The sequence below is a fragment of the Papio anubis genome, chromosome 7 (genome assembly GCF_008728515.1).
Source record: "Papio anubis isolate 15944 chromosome 7, Panubis1.0, whole genome shotgun sequence".
Lineage (NCBI taxonomy): Eukaryota > Metazoa > Chordata > Mammalia > Primates > Cercopithecidae > Papio > Papio anubis.
In genome coordinates this window covers 112,744,560-112,767,137 of record NC_044982.1, presented here as the reverse complement: position 1 = coordinate 112,767,137, position 22,578 = coordinate 112,744,560, and the positions used below count along the sequence as shown (strand labels likewise).

The following is a 22,578-nucleotide window of genomic DNA, read 5'->3' as shown; positions in this document are numbered from 1 at the left end:
TTCAAACTTTCTTTTACCTTCTAGTATATCTCGCAATATTTTCTTGATAGCCCAACATGAGATACACGGGTAAAAGGAAGAGCTGTCATTAAGCCTTTATTACATGGTGGTAAGGTGCTGGGGGAAAGGAAGTATTCTACAGTCCTATGTTGAGGTCTTGGTCTTTTACTAAGACCATACCTCAATAAGACCATATTGAGACTGAACTTTACACATGCTTCTCAGTTCCTCTCTCTCCCTTAGGTGGGACAGGATGGCTAGAATGGCTGAAGTTGAGTATTTACCTTTCCTCAGGTCAGTTAGGCTCTGATAATGCCGCAGCAAATTAATCTCTGGTTAAACAGTTCCTCCTGAAGGAGGTCAGACCTTGTTAAGAAGAACAGAATGCTCTGGCATATTTTAAAGTGGTTCCCTTTCCCCTCCCCTTATTGGAAGCATGAGGTGATTTTTCTCTAATTTTCACCATGAGGAAGAGCTCCTGAAGGTAAAACTCACAAAAATGTTGGGAGCCCACACTGGATACCCCTAGAGTTTTTTGTCAAAAAAACAAAAATCCAGAGTCTCACTCTGTTGCCCAGGCTGGAGAATATTGGTACGATCTTGGCTCACTGCAACCTCCATCTCCAGGGTTCAAGTGATTCTTCTGCCCCAGCCTCCCAAGTAACTGAGACTACAGGTGCATGCTGCCATGCCCGACTAATTTTTACATTTTTAGTAGAGATGGGGTTTCACCATGTTGGCCAGGCTGGTCTCGAACTCCTGGCCTCAAGTGATCTGCCCACCTCGGCATCCCAAAGTGCTGGGATTACAGACATGAGCCACTGTGCCCGGCCCACCTGGAGTTTTTAACATGGAACCTCCATGTTAAAATTCATCAACAAGAGTTCAGGTTCCCCTACCCCACCACCAGCTCCTGTGGAGGTTGCTACTTTTGGATTTCTGCTCTGGGAAGTTGTAATTATCTGTGTTTGCTTGTTGGTTTCTCCAGTTTGGGGGACGGACAGCAGTTTGCCATGCACCCTCGCTTCTCCTATGGATGTAAGATGAGTTTTGATTCTTCGGTTTGTTCAGTTTTTCACTTGTTGTTAGGACAAAATGGTGACTTCCAAGCTTCTTATATGCCAGACTGGAAACTGAAAGACGTACATTAGTCTTATCTTAATTCCTGGAGATTTCAACACTTGGAGATTTGAACAACTCTCCTCCAGTGAGCTTGCCCACCACTATACCTCAGCCACACCCATGATCATATCCTAGACATTTTCTTTACCAAGATTGCTCAACAGTCTCAATTTTCAGCGTCTTTCTGACATCCTCTTTCCAGCTGACATTCACTTCCAACATTCCTCTGACCCCACAGTAATCTACAATTCTATTCACTCTCCCCCATTGTCCTGTTGTTTTTGCCCACTTTAAATTCTATGATCAATCATTCTAATCATTCCTTTGCTATGCCTTCAACTTCCTTGTTCTCCTCTTACATCACCACACACTCAGAAAAACCTCCATCTCTGGCTGATTAAGTAACCTTTCCACTTTTTCCGTATCTCTTCTCCTGCAGTTCAGCATTACTGGAGAAAAACATCAAATATCCAACCATGTGAAGTATATTTTCCTCTAAATAAATAAGCCTTAATTCCTGGCAGTTATACTAAGTTCCCCTAGTCCTTTCATTAGCCCACTGTTTCCTAAACTATAATTTCATATATTTTCTTCTCTCTTCAAACTTCCTATACCTCTTTAGCATCCTCATTCTCAACTGATGACTTTGCTTCTTATCCACTAAAAAAAATTGAAAGGATCAAAAGAGAATTTCCACATGCTCTGAGTAACACATCTACCCACCACCTGCAGCTATGTCCACATTCTCTCTTGTCTACTCAAGGACATCACTCCAGTAATTCTGACTTTTCCCTCAGGGAAGAATTACTGGAGTGATGTCCTTGAGTGAAATGAAAAAGTATGTGAAGGGAAAAAAGTATGACTACTTTTCCCTCTCCTGGAGCACTCCCATCGGCACAGAAGCATGTTATTACCTGTCCCAGCTTTATGAAGTTCCTCTGTTGGCCAGACTCCTCTTCTAGCTACCATCCATTTCCCTGCTTCCCTATATAGCAAAATCCCTCAAAAAAGTTATCTGTATTCACTGTCTCCAACTCTAGGCCTCCCACTCTATCTCTAAAAACCTTTTCATTAAAATATAACCTACATACAGAAAAAGACAAACATGCTGCTCCAGAGCATTATCATACAGAGAACACAACCATGTAACCACTACCTATGACTAGCCTTTTATTTTTTATTTTCTTTTCTTAGACAGGGTCTTGTTCTGTCACCCAGGCTGGAGTGCAGTGGCACAATCACAGCTCGCTGCAGCCTTAACCTCCTGGGCTTAAGTGATTTCTCCTGCTTCAGCCTCCCAAGCAGCTGGGACCACAGGTGCATACCACCATGCCTGGCTAATTTTGATATTGTTTGTAGAGACGGAGTTTTGCCATGTTGCCCAGGCTGGTCTAAACTCCTAGGCTTAAGCAATCCTCCCACTTTGGCCTCCCAAAGTATTGGGATTACAGGTACAATTCACTGCCTGGCAGGACTATTCTTTTAAACCCACTCTAATGAGACTTTTGCTTCCATCACTCCACTGAAACTGCTTAAAGTAGCCAGTGATGTCTAAGTGGTTCAATCCAATAGTCACTCTTCAGTCTTTACCGTCCTTGACCTGTTAGAAGTGTGTGTCATAGTTGATCAATTTTTTCCTCCTCAATGAAACACTCCACATGGGTTTCAAAACATAGCCTCTGCCCTGGTTGTCTAGACTAACTTACTACTCCTTTTTGGTCTTCTTTCTCCTTTTCTCTCTTAGCTCTTAATCATACAGTGTTTATGGCTCAGTCCTGAGACCTTTTTTTTTTTTTTTCTGCTTAAGAGACAAAGTCTCATTCTGTTGCCCAGGCTGTAATGCAGTAGCTATTCACAGGCACAGTCATAACACAATACAGCCTCAAACTCCTGGGCTCAAGAGATCCTCCTGCCTTAGCCTCCTGAGTAGTGGGGACTACAGGCTCACACCACTGCACCTAGCCTGGGACCTCTTTTTTATCTATACTCCCTCCCTTGGTAATTTCATCCAGTCTCATGGCTTTCAGTATCATCCAAATGAACTAATTCCCAAATATGTGTATCTAGCCCAAACTTCTCCATAGAACTCCACACTCCTATACCAACTGCTTAATTGACTTGTCTACTCAGTGTCTGTTATTAGACATCGCAAAAATTAACATGCCCAAAACTGAACTCCTGATCTCTCCCTGGAAACTGCTTCACTCGAGATATTCCTTATCTCAGCTAACTGTAACTCCACCCTACCACTCACCAGGACAAATACTTTCTCTCATAATCCACATCCAATCTGTCGGGAAATCCTTTGTCTCTACCTTCAAATATATATCTCAAAACTGACAATTTCTCCCCACATCGACTGCAGCTACCCTGGTCCAAACCATGAGTATCTCTCACCTACATGACTGATATAGCCTGCTAAATGATCTCCCCATTACTGTACTTACCCCCTACAGCTTATTCTTAAAACTGCAGCCAAAGTGATCCTTTAAAAATGTGTTAGATCATGTCATTCTTCTGCTCAAACCTTGAAATGGCTCCCCATTTCATTCAGAGAAAAGTAATCTCTTTACAATGTCCTATAAGGCCCTGTGTGATCTGTCTCGTGTTGCCTCCCAGTTTTATCTCTTACTACTTTCTCTTTTGCACTTTCCATTCCAACACTGGCCTTCTTCCTATTCGTCAAATAGGCCAGATGTGTTCCTGCCTTAGACAGGTTCTCTGCACTTTACTGGTTGCTCTGGTCTGGAGCACTCTCCCCTAGATCTCCTCATGGGTCGCTTCCTCACCTCCTTCAAACCTTTGTTCAGGTGTCTCCTTTTTTTTTTTTTTTAGAGTGTCTCTGTCACCCAGGCCGGAGTGCAGTGGCACAATCTTAGCTCACTGCAACCTCCACCTCACAGTTCAAGTGATCCTCCCACCTCAGCCACCTGAGTAGCCAGGACTACAGGTGTGTGCCACCACACCCAGCTAATTTTTGTATTTAGTAGAGGTGGGGTTTCAACATGTGGGCCAGATTGGTCTTGAACTCCTGGTCTCAACTGATCCACCCATCTTGGCCTCCCAAACTGCTGGGATTCCAGGCATGAGCCACCACACCCAGCCAAATGTCTCTTTCTCATTAAGGCCAAATCTGGCTACCTTATTTTAAACTTCAATCTTGCCCTCCAATTCTCACCCCCATTACCCATTCTATTAGTCTCCCTAACACTTACGACTCTCTTTTGTTTTTGTTTTTTTTTTGAGACAGAGTCTCGCCCTGTTGCCCAGGCTGGGGTGCAGTGACGTGATTTCTGCTCACTGCAACCTCTGCCTCCCAGGTTCAAGCGTTTCTCCTGCCTTAGTCTCCCAAGTAGCTGGGACTATAGGCACGCACCACCATGCCCAGCTAATTTTTGTATCTTTTAGTAGAGACGGGGTTTCTCCATGTTGGCCATGCTGGTCTCAAACTCCTGACCTCAGGTGACTACAGGAGTAAGCCACCACACCTGGCCCATATTATATTATTTACTAATTTATTGTGTTAGTGTCTGTAGTAGGCAAGAAAATGGCCCCTCCAAAGATATATTCATGTCCTAATCCCCAGAACCTGTGAATATTACCTACGTGGCAGCAGATATGATATAAAGCTAAGGATCTTGAGAGGGAGTTTATCCTGGATTATCTACATGGGCCCTAAATGCCATTACACGTATCTTTTTTGTTTTTGAGACGGAGTCCCGCTCTGTTACCCAGGCTGGAGTACAGTGGCACAATCTCAGCTCACTGCAACCTCTGCCTTCTGGGTTCAAGGAATTCTCCTGCCTCAGCCTCACAAGTAGCTGGGATTACAGGTGTGCGCCGCCACACCAAACTAATTTTTATATTTTTGGTACAGACGGGGTTTCACCATGTTGGCCAGGCTAATCTCGAACTCTGGACCTCAGGTGATCCGCCCACCTTGGCCTCCCAAAGTGCTGGGATTACAGGCATGAGACACTGTGCCCGGCATGTATCCTTATAAGAGGGACACAGAAGGAGACTGAATGCAGTCGCACAGAGAAGATGATATGAAGACAGAGGTAGAAGTTGTAGTGATGTGGCCACAAGCCCAGGAATATCAGAGTATCCATCAGAAGCTGGAAGAGGAAAATAACAGATTATCTCCTAGAGCCCCCAGAGGGAGTATGGCCCCTGCTAACACTTCAACACACCTCTGGCCTCCAAAGCTGTGAGAGAAAAACTTTGTTGCTTTAAGCTACCAAGTTTGTAGTAACTTATTACTGTAGCCAAAATAAACTAATAGCACCTAAAATAGTACCTGGAATACGGCAGACACTTAATACTTGTTCAAAGAAAGAATGAATGAAAATAAACCCTGAAATACTACCATCTGATTATACAGTGTCTATATAATGCCTTTATTCTGACAAAACTATTACTGTTTCTATGGGTACACATGTTATGTAATAGAAATGCACAGGAAAACCACAGAAAGTTACAGGAAAACCCTGGAAAGTTATATGTAAAACTCTTAAAAGGAGGGTGAGATGATAGAATTGGGACATTTTAATATATATTCATTGTAGTGATTGTATAATTCAAAAATAATCAAATGTCTTTAAAAAGATTTTTTTTCGAAACAGGGTCTCAATTATGTTGCCTAGGCTGGTCTCAAACTCTTAGGCTCAAGCAATCCTCATAACTTAGCCTCCCAAGTATCTGGGATTACAGACACATGCTACCACACCTGGCTTAAATTTTTTTGGTTTTTCAAAAAACATCACTCTCTTCTCATCAATGCACTTTTAGCAATAGGTTCTACCTTACCTATAAATGGTTAACTACAGTTTTAAATTTTTAACTATGAACTTAAAAACTTCAAATGTATTTCTATTTGTATAAGATTTATATTAAGACCACCAAAAAAAGATGAAAAACCAGGGTGTTCCTGAATCTGAAGTAGGCACTGAAACTAATATTTCATTATTTTGTCTTTTATTATTATTTTTGAGACAGGACCTCACTCTGTTGCCCAGGCTGGAATGCAGTGGCACAACCACAGTGCACTGCTGCCTCCACCTCTCAAGCTCAAGCAATCCTTCCACCTTAGCCTCCCAAGTACTTGGGACTACAAGCACACACCAATATGCCTGGCTAACTTTTAAATTTTGTAGAGATGGGGTCTCACTACATTGCTAGGGCTGGTCTCAAATTCCTGGGTTCAAGCAATCCCCCTGCCTCAGCCTCCTAAAGTGCTAGGATTACAGATGAGCATTACTGTGCCTGGCCCATTTCATTATTTTTAAAGTGAAGGAAAAAACCTACTAAGATCAGGCAAATGTAAGGGATACTAGGAGGCCTTCTCCTCACTGAATGCTATATGCCATTTGCTTGGAGGCTTAAGAAAAACTGGTTCAAAGAGAAAAACTGAAAAATCCAGAAAGTAAAATAATTCGTAGGGTTGAAAGACTTACACAAAAAGGAAATAATGAAGAAAAAATATTCCAACAAAGAGGGAATATCTTTCTACTAAGGAAAATAACTTTACCTGCAGCATGTAGTTGATCTGCTAAGTCATACAACAACTTAAAGTTCTCGCCACTCTTCAAGCCTCGACCTCATTTAAAAAGATGAAAAAAAAAAAAAAAACAAAAAAATTAGGCAAACATCAAATTCATTCTAGAATAATTTTGCTATTTTATATACTGGAGTAAATTTTCATATTATGTAACTGCCATATTAAGCATGTCACCTCCTCTATAAAACCTTTTCTGACCTCTCCTATCACACTCCTATACTTCTATAAAGCATTCAACATACTATAATTAACTAGTTAACTAATTATGTAATTAATATGAGTTTTTTTCCCACTAGAATAAAAACTCTTTAATTTCAGGATCTATATCTATCTTGGTCACTGCCATATCTCAATATTTAGCAAAACTCTACATATAATAGATGCTCAATAAATTTCTCTGAATGACTGCATAAAGTTATTATTTGAATGGGAGTCATCTCAAGGACTTTAAACTCCTCGAGAGGAAGAGCATTCTGCCTTTTCATCTGTTTCTCCAGCACTTGGCAATAAGCTTGTCATAGAACAGATAACCAATATACATTTATTGAATAGATAAGTGAATAAACAAGTCAGGGCCTGGTGCTTTTTGTTGTATAAAATACAAAATAATAATAATAATAATTATTATTATTATTATTATTTAGACGAAGTTTCACTCTTGTTGCCCAGGCTGGAATACAATGGCACGATCTCGGCTCACTGCAATCTCAGCCTCCCAGGTTCAAACAATTCTCTTGCCTCACCCTCCCAAGTAGCTGGGACTACAGGCATCCACCACCATGCCCAGCTAATTTTTTGTATTTTTAGTACAGACGGGGTTTCACTATGTTGGCCGGGCTGGTCTCCAACTCCTGACCTCAGGTGATCCACCCACCTCGGCCTCTGAAAGTGCTGAGATTACAGGTGTGAGTCACCGTGCCAGGCGTAGTGGCGCATGCCTGTAATCCCAGCTACCTGGGAGGGTGAGGCAGGAGAATCGCTTGAACCCAGGAGGTGGCAGTGAGCTGAAATTGTGCCATTGCACTCCAGCCTAGGCAACAAGAGCAAAACTCCATCTCAAAAAGAAAAAAAGAAAAGAAAAAACAAGTCAGATATATCACTTCAAAATATTAAATGATTTTTTCTCAATGCCACTTGCAACAGAAGGCTGTCTGAAAGCTTATTTTGTTGGATGTTTAATTTGCAAGGATTTAAAAAGCATAGCAGTCCTTATTTTTTCAAAAAGTTAGTCAGTGGGCCATAAAAAAAATCATTGTTCTTAAAGACAAGGAGCATGATGTACAAAAATAAGCATGTCTTATGCAGTATTAACAGTTTTGATATTAAATGTTAAGAAACTTTCAAAGAGTTATACACAAAGACATGGATAACTCTGGAAATCTTTCCAAGTGGAAAGAAGGGTAGGAATTACACACAAGATGGCCCTGAAATTCCAGCCAGTTCTATCTATAATTCAGAAGCCAACCATACTCTGCAGAATACATGGAAGTGCATCAGTAAGACGGTACCAAGTGGCAAAGCTATGGAGATGAGATTTACACCATGCTCCCCCTGGTGCCAGTGACTAGGTGTGCAACAGAAACCCCAAACTGTGTATTATGCTCATAATTTCATTTTCCTAATTGGTTAAATGGGAATAATACCCAAAACTTCCCAACTTCTTATATTTGAAAAAGATTTGTGTACCTCTAAAATAAATACTAAAAAAAAAAAAAAATCAAAGTATTTTAAGTTTACATCTTTTAAGATTAATATTTCACTTACCACCAGATACCACCACTTTGGCACCTGTTAGCTCTGGTCGATCACTTTTTGTTAATTTCTGGTCAAGCCACTCTGATATTTCCACTGGTGAAGTACTTGATGCTGCATACATTAACACATATAATAAAACGACGACTATGATTTCAAGTTCTATAACAATAATTATTTTCAAGAGAAACACACAAGTATATAATTCCATGAAATTTAATTAATGTGAATTTTTGGTGCTCCTAATTAATTCTCTCCGATAATGGAAAGACTTAAGGAGACTAAATTCCAGCCTTTGCCACATTAGTTGTATGACTTGAGAAATCATTTAATTCTCTGAGTCTGAATATGGAATAACTTTCTTTCTATGAGGTCCAAATGAGACACTATATATGTTAAAGTGTAACACCCTCCACATGTTTACTGTTACATTCTTCTGTTACATTGAATCACCCAAATATAATAGGAAACAGCGACAAGAGTAAAAAAGCTTAATCTTAATAGATCCTGTCTCCCACTCCCTTGATCTACCAAAGCAACTATCCTAGTACCAAAGATAATGTGAAAAAAGATGCAAGTTATATATATTTATTATTTTTATATAAGCTTGGGAATATCATTTAAATTGAACTTTCAAATACTATGCATTAGAAATGTAAGCAGAGGTAATCTCTCATTATAATACAGTCTATGAATTAAAAAAATAAGAAAAACCAAAAAACTCCAAATGAACACTCACCCTTTTCTGAACTGGCAGTACCGCCACTTGTTGCTGCAGCTTCAAAAGATGTTCCACGGACAGAAAACACTTTCACTTTCTCATCACACTTCACTGTACATAGAGCATTTCCTGAAACACACAATCTATTTTTTAAAAGCAACAACAAAAGGCAACAAAACGAGCATTCCTTTGATGCTTGGAATTTACTTCATAGACAAGGCAAGAAATAACTCTTGACCAGTTGTCTTCTAACTCTATTAAGTATAGGAAAAAGTGGACCATAACAGTGAAGAAACATATCAGTAGACATTTGTATAACCCTGGATGTCTTTAAAAACAGGACAGGTACTACCATGCCTAGAAGGAAGAAACTGGAACAGGCATCCACACTAAGAAGGTACGCTACACCCCTAAAAGGAATATGAACAAAGCTTCCTTCTCCAAAAACAATACAATCAGTAACTCAAAACTATGAGCTGCAACAACTTAATAAGAATGTAGCTACTATGCATGCTGAAGGAGGAATATCTTGAAAACACAACAGGTCATAAAGAACAGGTATGGATGCGCCAAGATTTTAAGAGGATTTGAGACACTCTGGATTAGCTATCACATTAACAGTAACCCAAACCATGACAAAATGTTTTCCCACAAACATTATGGAAGATGAAAAGTCTAATCTGAGAATTAGCCATTTATAGTGAAATACACAACTTTAATCAGAAAAAAAACGAGGAGTTCACTGCCTTCTCCAATCCCACTAGAGACCAGTTTGCTAAGCAAAAGATCAATCGACTGAAGAGACACTGAAATGAATTTATTTTCTTTTTTTCTTGAGACAGGGTCTTGCTCTGTTGCCCAGGCTGGAGTGCTGTGGCATGATCACAACTCACTATGGCCCTGACCTTCTGGCTCAAGCAATCCTCCCACCTCAGCCTCCCAAGTATCTATGACTACAGGCACATGCCACCATGCCTAGCTAATTATTTATTTATTTATTTATTTTTTGAGATGGGGTCTTATTATGTTGCCCAGGATAGCCTCGAACTCCTGAGTTCAAGTAATCCTCCCACCTCAGCCTGCCAAAGTGCTGGGATTATAGGCACGAGCCACTGCAGCTGGCTAAAATGAATTTCTTAATGCTGATGGAAATGAAGTAGAAGAAGCAAAGATTGAGAATACTATTTTTTTTAAGTTTTGCTTTTCCAGGTACCACTCACAAAATATATTAAATAGTGAATCTAATTTTTATTAACCACTAGGAAAATACCACTCTACAAACTCAATAAACTGGCAGGAAATCGCTGTGCTTGAGATCCATCAAAGAGAATGCCATGTCAAGGGCCACCAGCAATTCTAGACTAAAATTTTCCTCAGAAACCTTTAAGATGGTCCACTTAAAGCAATTGTATGGCTTGATTTAAAATTTACCTTCAAGATTAATTTATGCTTTTCACTAAAATTTAACATGTCGATTAATTATCTTCCTTGAGTACTTACCTGCATAAATAGTTCTCACAAATGTGTCAGGTGACTTGATTGCAATGATGTCAGAAATTGGGGCAACCTCAAGTTTGGCTGCTACTCTGGGCAAAAGGTTCTAAAAGCAAAATAAGCAGTGAGTTACACACATACACAGTGATGGATGACTATATATGATCAGTAATGACATATTCTAAATGCATATTCTGTAGAAATTTTAATTCAAATATTTTATATTTCATGTGCACCTTTGGATATACAACTTCAAGCACAGCTTTTTAAATAGGCTTTGAGATTGAGTACCTACCATTACTCTAACTACATTAAGAGTCATATGAGTTTCACAGTATTAAGCCACCTTAATGCAACATATTGAATTATGACATATGAAATTTACTATAATAAACATCAATTACCAAGTGTGACAGTTGTGGACTATTGAATTTAGATAAGAAAAGATAGAACAAATTTAGAAGGGTGGTAAAATTCTCAAATACTGAAAAAGATTATGCTCGTACATATTAACTTAACGTATATAAAAACATTCAAAGCAGACATTTTACCTTTTGTTTAAATTGATATTGCACAAAAAAAGAATAAGGCCAGGTACAGTGGCTGATGCCTGTAACCCCAGCACTTTGGGAGGCTGAGTTTGAGACCAATGTGGCCAACATGGTGAAACACCATCTCTACTAAAAATACAAAAAATTAGCTGGGGATGGTGGTGTATGCCTGTAGTCCCAGCCACTCAGGAGACTGAGGCATGAGAATGAGAATTGCTTGAACCTGGGAGACGGAGGTTGCAGTGAGCTGATACTGTACCACTGCACTCCAGCCTGGGTGACAGAGACTCTGCTTCAAAAGAAAAAAAAAAAAAAGAAAAATAACACTAACCTGAAGAACAGTCTGTGTAGTACGTATTTAAAAAGCAACAAAAATAAATTAAAGGTGTGTTCTTGTGCTTGTACTGAAATAGATGCATGTGCTAACTTTGTCCTTAGTAGCAGGAACCCAAGTCACAGTTCCCCAAGTCCCAGTTACTTCTTCTTTTCTTTTTTTTTTTGGAAACAGGGTCTCATTTTGTCACCCAGGCTGAAGTTGCAGTGGTGTGATCATAGCTCACTATAACCTTGAACTCCTGGGCTCGAGAGATTATTCTGCCTCGGCCTCCTGAGTAGCTGGGACTACAGGCACATGCTACCGCACCCAGCTCATTTTCTTTTATTTATGTTTTGTTTTTTCCTGTAGAGACGGCGTCTTGCTTTGTTGTCCAGGCTGGTCTCGAATTCCTGGCCTCAACCGATCCTCCTGCCTTGGCCTCCCAAAGTGCTGGGATTACAGGCATGAGCCATCATGCCCATCCTGAAGCACTTACTTAATCTAGTTTAAAAACCAGATTTGTCAGTATTTAAAGTTAGCTTCAGTAAGTAACCCTCCTCCTGAACCATCTTCTTTAACTGTTCAGGAATTATTACTGGAATAGTTACTTGGCTGAACAGATTATCTTACAATTTTTATGTTATGCAGACTTTGCCTCTTTTTAAAGTTTTAGAAATTTCTAAATTGCTCAAAATTTAATGTCTTTTGTATTTTCATTATCCCTTGTCTTAACATATCTTCAAGAAATTTTACCATAGTACTTAAAAAGTATGTTTTCCTGAATCTGGTCTTCCATCTAAATGTCCTGAGGGTGGATGGTACACAAATATCTATCCTATTAAAAATATATCCCATCCAACAGGCTGCCTGCATGGTTTCTGGGAAGCAGAAGCAATAATTGAGTTCTTTTTGTGCATACAAAATGACATTTTAAAATTCTAGTAGACAAGTATAAAAGTGTGTTATCTCAAAACCACAGCTGGTGAAGGACTATCATACAGCAAATTGTTTGGCTTCTTCTGATAGACATTTCTCATTCAAAACCCATTTACAGGCCGCACGACCAGCTACTATTATATGACCCTTATTCTCAAAACTCCCATCTGTCACAACATAGCAATCATGGCCAGAGTACTAAAATCTAGCTAATGACAAACACCCTTTCATGGTCTAACAATCTGTTAGGTGAACTGTCATCATAGAAAGAAACTCAAGGCTCATGAAATTATTTAAATCATCCAATATACACAATCACAACTCTCAGAGACAGAATGGTCCACAAAGATTTTTTCACCCATCAGACTGGGGGAAAAATGTTAAAATGTATACTACCAAGTGTTGGTAATTAAGCAATAGGTATCAAATTTTTTAAACCGCATAGCATTTGACTCAGTGATTTCACTTCTAGAACTCTAATGTAAATAAATTCCAGCCGATGTGTACACAGATACACGCATGAGCATGTTTTCTTGCAGCAAAGTATATAAATGCAAAAAACTGGAAACAAGTTAACTGTCCTTAGCTAAATATGGAATCTTATGCAGCCATAAAAAAGAGAGAAACATTATGAGCCAAAGTCATACTCTTTTTTTTTTTTTTTCTTGAGATGGTGTTGCTCTGTCACCCTGGAGCACAGGCTAGAGTGCAGCAGTGTGATCTCAGCTTATTGTAGCCTCAACCTTCTGGGCTCAAGCAATCCTCCCACCTCAGCCTCCCAAGCAGCTGGGACTACAGGCGTGCACCACCATACTCAGCTAATATTTATTTCTTTTTCTTTTTTTTTTTTGTAGAGATGAGGTCTCACTGTATTGCCCAGGTTGGTCTAGAACTCCTGGGCTCAGACGATCCTCCCAAAGTGCTGGGATTACAGGCGTTGGCCACCGCACCCTGCCCAAGTCATACTCTTAAGTAAAAGCTACTAGTCACAAAACAATTCATGCCATATTATTCCATTTTAGAAGTAAAAAATATATAGCTGTACATGTACTGTAATTTAAAAATCCACAGAAGGAGGCCTAAAAGAATGTACAATTGTTAACAGCTATACTCCTAAAGAGGGGAGGGTGAGTTGGGAATAAGAAAGCAGAACTTTGACACCTTGCTCTGCACACTGCTGTACTACATGCATTCTTCCTAATAAGGATGTATTCGTGTATAACTTATTTCACAATTTTTAAAAGTAAAAATAGGCTAAGCACAGGGGCTCATGTCTATAATCCTAGCACTTTGGGAGGCTGAAATAAGAGGATGACTTGAGGCCAGGAGTTTAACACCAGCCCAAACAACATAGGGAGACTACATTTATACAAAAAATTTAAAAATTAGTTGGGCATGGTGGCATGTACCTGTAGTCCTAGCCACTCAGAAGGCTAGGATAGGAGGATCGTTTGAGCCCACAAGCTGGAGGGTATGTTGAGCTACAATCGTGCCACTGCACTCCAGTCTGGGCAACAGAGCGAGGCTGAGGCAGGCAGATCATGTGAGGTCAGGAGTTCAAGACCAGCCTGTTCAACACGGCGAAACCCCGTCTCTACTAAACATACAAAAATTCGCCAAGTATGGTGGCACACACCCATAATCCCAGCTACACAGGAGGCTGAGGCAGGAGAATGGCTTGAATCCAGGAGGTGGAGGTTGCAGTGAGCTGAGATCATGCTGCTGCACTCCAGCCTGGGCGACAAAAGTAAGACACCATCTCAAAAAAAAAAAAAAAAAGTAAAAATAAAGACTAAAAATGACACCTTATTAAGAATGGAATAAAAGAAAAGAGAGCTAAGATAACACTCACGGCCACAGAGAGCAAGAAAAATCCACGACACATTCCTTGTCTTAGGCTCCCATTACACTCTTCCACTCCATTTTTAACTTTATGTAGACCGCTACCCATCTGGTAACACATTCATTCTTCAGACACATCACAATGCACATGATCAGATTACGGCTTTCTTTACCTTAAGGATGTCTTCAACCACTACACAGCCCTTTCCAAATTCCCCATGTAGATAAAATTTGGCTTTTCGAGATATCCATCAGCCACCCAAATAAACCATCTCTTAAAACGGGCTACTAATACAAATGACTCTTGTTCGTTTGCTCGCTCGCTCTCTCTCACATGCAAGCAAAATTCGTCATTACTTTTAAACGCAGAAAATTTTAAAATAATAGCCTAATTAGAGTTTTCTCCACAACTTAATTTGAAAACCTGGAAATGGTAGTTTTTTAACAGAAAATTATGACAAAATCTTGAAAGAATACATTTTAGCAAAACTACCACATCAATTCAGATAAATCCAGATTGGCTATATAAACAGTCTGTTGCATACTTTCAGCACAATGAAATCTAACCCCTTCAAGCAGTGATATCAGATTCCACATTCTCAACCTTCTCACCTTTCCGAAGGCAGATGCTCCAGCACAGATGTGTGTGTAATTGAACTGCTTCTGAGTTGCCAAAATCAATGGTGTCAGTTCCTCTGAGAATTAAACACATTTGATAAAAAATATTTTGGAATACTTTCATAATCATATATTCAAGCATAATTTACACATGACATATTTTTCCACTGGAAAACCTCACCTGCAAGTAGGCCTCTGTACGCATCATGCTGAGCCACCAGAACTTTTGCTATGCCTGCTACTTTACAAAGATCTTGTGCCACCTGTGATTAAAAGATAAGTTCCTAATTATCCATCTATCAGAAATATACAAATAAAGCCACCACTATAAATATCAACAGATCATAAAATCTTAATGGCCAACTGTAAAAATTACTCTTATTAGCAAAAGGGCCAGTTAAGAATTAAAATATATTCTGGCCGGGCACAGTGGCTCAAGCCTGTAAACCCAGCACTTTGAGAGGCTGAGGCAGGCGGATCACTGGAGTCAGGAGTTCGAGACCAGCCTGGCCAACATGGTGAAACCTCATCTCTACTAAAAATACAAAAATTAGCTAGGCATGGTGGTGGGTGCCTGTAATCCCAGCTACTTGGGAGACTGAGGCAAGCGAATCACTTGAACCCAGGACGCGGAGGTTACAGTGAGCCAAGATCACACCACTTTACTCCAGACTGGGCAAAAGAGTGAAACTCTGTCTCAAACAAACAAAAAAAGGATTAAAATATTAAAATACATTCCTTAACAAAGAAAATCTAATGCCAATAGATCTTACTACTGACTGACCTCACACTGTCCAACTACCAAGCATTTCAACAAATATTCCTGCCTTGAAAAAGAAAAGTACTAATTGACAAACCAAAATCAACATGGCTCTTTATTCAAATTTAGTTATAAACTGTGCTTTTTACTTTTGGTTCAATCCAAGTGTTAAGTTCAATATCCTGGAAATGGTGAAAATGAAGTTCTCTTAGTAACATCCCATTGTCAACCACTGAGTTCCTGCCCACATACACACACTTATCTATGACAAAGCAAAATATTTCCTATTTTAATTCTTCATTTTTCCTGTTTAGAATCAGAATGGGGTTCTGAGAAAGCTTTGTGATCATTCAGATTTTCTATATTCAGAAGGCAATTAGATTTCCCCTTTTTAAGTATCTTTATCACATCATGGCTGGTTTCCACTTTAGCTAAGTCATATCAGTCATACTATCGTCTTCTGTCTCCTTGTTTACCTCCAAACTGATTCATTGATTCACTGATGAGTAGGATTGAACGGCTGTGCCTTCTGCTACCCTCATATGAACTGTTAGCTTGCAACAATATTCACTGAAGAAAGGACGCACTGCAAAAATACCTCTCCTAAACCAAGTGTTCACCGGCATACCATTTTGTACTACAGAGGTCCTCTATTATGGATGCAGCAGAATTTAGCTTCTCAAACTTTAAGAGAATTCCCAATTAAGAAACTCAGTTAATTGCAATGTAGCTGCATAGCAGCATGGGATAGAAAATGGGGCAGAATTTTCCCATTGAAACTCTCTTGTTTTTACTGGCAAAAACTGCTGGCATTATACAGAAGAATAACTTGCTGTTTATGACAAATAGCTGAATAAAATGCTATAAAGCTGAACTCTATTAATGATCTCTTCATATAGGTATTAGTTGTTTTCTTTAAAATTAGAACATGACAGGTTAGGATTGTAACTGAGTACAGAAGATGATTTCTATTTGATTCTTCTCAAAGTAGTATAAAGCATCAAAGTATTTTTAAAGTAACATTACAATAATTATTTTAAATCACAGCAAAACAAACAACAAATCACAAATTCCTACATATCCAAAAACAGGGAAACCAAAAAGATGGCTTAGCCATCATATACTGTGGCTAATACATACATACAAATAGATAGCTTAGCCATCACACATCACACATTGTGGCTGTATCAACTATGTAAGATTCTATAGTTGTTAGCAGGAATTGGGTAAAAAAACCCACATAACTAAACATAAACCCACCATAATATGTTCTTTTAAGATATCAATTTCACGTAAAAAATCAGAAGCAACATCAGCAGTATGAATCTGCATTCTCACATGCTCTGAATTATTGTTATTTTTAATATATTTTTTGAGACAGTCTCACTTTGTTACCCAGGCTGGAGTGCAGTGGTACAATCTCTGCTTATTGCAACCTCTGCCATCCAGGTTCAAGTGGTTCTCGTGCCTCAGCCTTCCAAGTAGCTGGGACTACAGGCACGCACCACCACACCGGCTAATTTTTATATTTTTAGTAGAGACACGGTTTCACCATGTTGCCCAGGCTGGTCTCAAACACCTGACCTCAAGTGATCCACCCACCTCAGCCTCCCAAAGTCCTGAGATCACAGGCATAAGCCACCATGCCCGGCCACCATCACTTATTTAATAAAACATAAAATCCTCAAAACATACTCCCTTCAGATTTATTCCTCTGTGAAGTTTAAGCCCCCAACTACACACTCAGCAACTCCTATACCATGTGAGAGGGAACTGGTGGCTCAAGCTATGTAAGCTTAATTGAAGCACTCATCTACATTGCAGCCTAGTGGCACAGACCCTGCAAATCATATCCTAGCACCTTTCTAGAGGGTTAGTGTCCCAAGCTGTTATCATCTGATTTCAACAACAGCAACAACAACAGCAAAAAATAAGAACATCTTTTAGTACCAGCTAGAGTTTGGAAAGAATAGTACTTAACATTCAAATTCTTCTACCAATTAAAACATCCATATTACATTGTCCAGATTTACCACTTTCAGGAATTAGAAGCAATTAGCAAGTATATTCATCAACACAAAAAAGAGATCAGTTATTAACCTCTAAGGGGACTCAAATATTATCATTCTACTTGGTACCTGATGGCACATGATGGTGCCAGTGGAACTAAATCAAGTATTCTACCTCATTTCAAAAGATAAAATACTTAGTGAGGAAACCTTTTAGTTCCTTTTTCACACATGGTAATGGTTGTGACACTGGCCATTTAATGAGGATTAGAGCCCAGTTTGGGTTACAGTCCTCAACATAATTCTCTGTTGCCATCTTTTCCTGTCTCTTGATGGAGATTGTATTTGCTATGGCTGACCTTAAAAATTTCTCACCTTGTCACATTTGGTTCCAGCTACTAAGCAGGACACTTCACCTCCAAGGCGTGTGGCTGCAGTAATAGTATTTAAAGTAATGGGTGCTAGGGAATCATTTGCATGCTCAGCTATTACCAGGGTACTCTGAAATCGTAGCAATGAGGCCTAAAAAGAGAAAAAAGGAAAAAAAAAAGGTAAAGAATGTTATCACAGGTTTTTTTTTTTTACTCTAATTGTTAAGGATGTAAGCTTTAAAGAAAACTATTCCGTACACAATACTGTTCTATAAATTTATTTATAAAATACTTGTTCAATATTGAAAATCTAGCTATTTGTGTCTACCACTGTACTACTAATATTCTTTTTTTCTTTTTTTGAGACGGAGTCTTGCTCTGTCGCCCAGGCTGGAGTGCAGTGGCGCGATCATGGCTCACTGCAAGCTCCGCCTCCCAAGTTCATGTCATTTTCCTGCTTCAGCCTCCCAAGTAGCTGGGACTACAGGCGCCCACCAACACATCAGCTAATTTTGTTTTTGTACTTTCATGAGAGATGGGGTTTCACTGTGTTAGCCAGGATGGTCTCCATCTCCTGACCTCGTGATCCGCCTGCCTCAGCCTCCCAAAGTGCTGGAATTACAGGCGTGAGCCACCGCACGCAGCCTACTAATATTCTTATCTAATAAAAGTAAGAACGCAAATTAGCCTTCTATTGTTAGGAAAAGTGTTTAATTACTTCAAAACAACTTTCCCACTAATCTACATCTGATAAGAAACTACTATATAACTAAATGTAAATTTCTTAGACAGAACATATTAACTACCTAACTAGGAACTGGTCAAATTCTACTACCAATTACATTTGGTTACATACATACTGTACTCCTACAGTACAGGAGTACAGTATAATCAGAAATAATGGGTGTGAAATCAGTCACAAAAGTTGATCCCTATTGCTTCAGTCAAAATGCATTCAGTACCAAAATAATTGATAATGGAAATGTGTTTTTAAAATATGACACTAAACAGCAATTTTGCCAGGTTTTGACTGTTCAAATATGCTTCTGGATTCAAAAAAGGAAGCTTGCAGACAGTATACTGGAACCAACCAACATCCAGCCCTATCTAATGCAGACGATCAAGAAACCACCAATCACTCATGGTCATGTGGAATAATTTCAAACACAAGGAACACAGAGATGAACAAGAATGGTCCCTGTGCTCAAATAGTTCACAGGAAATTAGACTTGTTCACATACAATTATAAAATAGAACAGTTTTTCAAATAATGAAGAGATCCAAAATGTTGAAGGCTACAGATCATGAAGCAGAGTCAAGTGGGGAAGAAAGGAAGGAAGTTCAGGTGTTCCTATCATGTGAAAAGATGAGGAATGGCATCATAGGCATGAGGAAAAAATAAAATACTGGAACTATTCTTGTGGAAAATGGCAAAGAAAAGTGAGAAAAAGAGGAACTGTGGATCAAATGGCGTGGTTGTGTGGCTTAATTCAGCAATAACCTTAAGCTCTGGAGTTGGAGTGAAGAAAGCATAGCATGAAATTTACCCAGAGTTGGAAACTTAAAAGGAGGGTATGAACTGAAGGAAAGTCAGGACAATTCCTGGAATGAAATGAAAGTTCTTAGAAAGCAAATACCGGCCGGGTGCGGTGGCTCAAGCCTGTAATCCCAGCACTTTGGGAGGCCGAGACGGCCAGATCACGAGGTCAGGAGATCGAGACCATCCTGGCTAACACGGTGAAACCCCGTCTCTACTAAAAAATACAAAAAACTAGCCGGGCGAGGTGGCGGGCGCCTGTAGTCCCAGCTACCTAGGAGGCTGAGGCAGGAGAATGGCCTAAACCCAGGAGGCGGAGCTTGCAGTGAGCTGAGATCCGGCCTCTACCCAACAGGGGGGACAGGGCGACAACTCTTCTCAAAAAAAAAAAAAAAAAAAGGAAAGCAAATACCACACCTGTTTGTATTTTGTATCCCCAGAATCAAATACAATGTTTCTTTTCCAATGAATATCTGCAGAATTAATTGTACGGTACCTTTTCTTTTTTCACTGGAAGAGCACCATATTTTGAAAAGGACTTTGTAATTAAGACTCAAAGTAAGTTATTACTTTGGGTAATAAATAAATAATTAAATAATTAAATAAAATTAGGTAATTAAAAATAAAAAATAAATTTAAATTATTACTTAAATCACATTTCACAAGAATTGCCAGTAACAAGCTATTTATCACCAATATATATCCAACATCATATTTTTGATTATGTTTCACACATCATTTGCTATAAAAATTATGAGATTTCCATCACCATTTGAAGAATAAATCTAAGATTTGGTGGCAGAAGGCCCATACTTGCTGTAAATTATAGTTCTATCATAAGATAAATTACGTAGTTATCCTAAGGAACGATCAAGCTTTTAGAACTTCCAACTGGAGATTATATACTTTTTAAAAGATTTATCAAAATTAGATTTATAAGCATAAACAACAAAAGAATGTATTTAAGAACCCACTCACTCAGTCCATCTATCTGATCAATTTTTACTAAGCATTATATACATCATAAAGGTACTCTATTTTATTGACTCCTTTATAATTTTTAAAATATTAAACTTCCTTCTAATTCAATGTTTTACATTCCATTTCTCACATACCACCTAGAGAGAAGCTATAGCCTCTAGGCCCGGTTATGTGGCTAATTCAAAAATAATGATTGTGTGGAACTAGAGCAGAAGAAATTGGCCTGAACCTTTAAAATGTTATTCTACAATCTAAAGCCCATCTGCAAATTTAGGAGGATGAATCAGATTAGAGGTTTTTTTTTGTTTGTTTTTGTTTTTGAGACTCTCACTCTATTGCTGAGGCCAGAGTGCAGTGGCGTGCTCTTGACTCACTGCAACCTCTCCCTCCAGCGTCCGAGCGATTCTCCTGCTTCAGCCTGCCAGGTAGCTGGGATTACAGGCATGCACTATGACGCCCAGCTAATTTTTGTATTTTTAGTAGAGAGTGGGGTTTCACCATGTTGGCCAGGCTGGCCTTGAACTCCTGACCTCAAATGAACTGCCTGCCTCAGCCTCCCAAAGTCCAGAGATTACAGATTGAGCCACCGCACCCAGCCAAGATTAGAGATTTTCAAACTGCATCTATATAAGGTTCTAGGAAGCCATCTCAGGAGCCACCGCATGGGATAAGCATCTACAGCTGCTAGAATGACCCCCTACCCAACTTTGCTTTAACCAGATTAACCAAACTAACATTGATGGAGCACTGTACTAAGCAGTTTTATACATAGTATCTTATTTAAAATTCCTACAAAGTCTATGATGGAGGTACTAGTATTACTCCGACTTCACAGATGAGGAAACTGGAGCTTAGCAGCTATACAGGTAGGAAGCCGAGTCAGGTTATTCTAAGTCCAGGTAGTCTGACTCCAGAGTTTGAGTTCCTAATTACCAGCACACATCAAAGCACCACCATTTTTAGCTGTTTTATACATGGGTCATTCCTGTAAGATTTCACTTGGCAAACATTCTCGTGCTTAAAAAAGAAAAAAAAATAGCATTGTCAGAAAGAAAAATACGATCTCAAAAGACCTCTTTCCCTACTGTAAAAATTCTATAACTCTAAAATCCTATTTTAAGTAGAAGAGTAGTATAGAATATGACTAAAGAGTAAAAAAAAAAAAATGCATGCCCAGTATTGAAAAGGTTTTAAAGGGAACAAATTTTCATTTTATTATTTTATAACCCATTGCCTCTCTACACTTTAGGATCGATCCTCTTTTAACAATAGTTATGAGAGGAAAAGGAGCCAAATTCTTAAACATTTAAAGATAACTATTGAAATACTTAATGAGGTAATTGCCTCAAAAGGAATCTCAACCTCTTCAGACACTGCTATTTAAATAAAAATTAACTATGCAGGCCCATGTCACCCACAAATTCTTAGCCACCAGCCTCACTTGGGCTCTCAAAACTGCCTAGCAATGCTACCACAACTTCCTTGTTGGCACTCTCACCCTCCACAGCAATGATTTCAAATATCCTCTCCTGATGTTTCTCTTCTTTTTCTTTTTCTTTTTCGGAAACAAGGTCTCCCTCTATTACCCAGTCTTGAGTACAGTGGCACAATCATAGCTCTCCACAGCTTCCAACTCCCAGGCTCAAGCGTTCCTCCCATTTCAGCCTCCCAAGTCACTGGGACCACAGGTACATGCCACCATGTCCAGTCAATTATTTATTTTTTGTAGAGACAGGGTCTTGCTATGTTGCCCGGGCTGGTCTTGAACTCCTTGGCTCAAACGATCCTCCCACCTTGGCCTCCCAAAGTGCTGGGATTACAGGCGTGAGCCACCATGCCTGCCTCCTGATGTTTCTTAAACAGCCAACACATTCTGCCCCCTAATCTTAGAAGGCAGCCTCACCTCCTACTTCACAATGACAGCTGAAGCCATCACGGTGGACCTGATTTCCTTTCCTGATACTCAACATAGAAATTCCTGTCCTTGCCCTATCACAATGGAAGCCGC

At 39.4% G+C, this 22,578-nt stretch overlaps 1 protein-coding gene across 1 annotated transcript in view; it reads right to left on the bottom strand.

Annotated features, from left to right (window-relative positions):
• Window positions 1-22,578, bottom strand: part of ETFA (electron transfer flavoprotein subunit alpha) — a 102,234-nt gene that overhangs the window by 67,532 nt on the left and 12,124 nt on the right. Inside the window, exons 2-8 of the mRNA XM_003901237.3 lie at window positions 18,057-18,203; window positions 15,094-15,175; window positions 14,907-14,989; window positions 10,656-10,755; window positions 9,174-9,284; window positions 8,447-8,548; window positions 6,653-6,721 (exon numbers count right to left, since the gene is read on the bottom strand). Coding sequence (XP_003901286.1) covers window positions 6,653-6,721; window positions 8,447-8,548; window positions 9,174-9,284; window positions 10,656-10,755; window positions 14,907-14,989; window positions 15,094-15,175; window positions 18,057-18,203 — 694 coding nt within the window. The remainder of the gene's footprint in view (window positions 1-6,652; window positions 6,722-8,446; window positions 8,549-9,173; window positions 9,285-10,655; window positions 10,756-14,906; window positions 14,990-15,093; window positions 15,176-18,056; window positions 18,204-22,578) is intronic.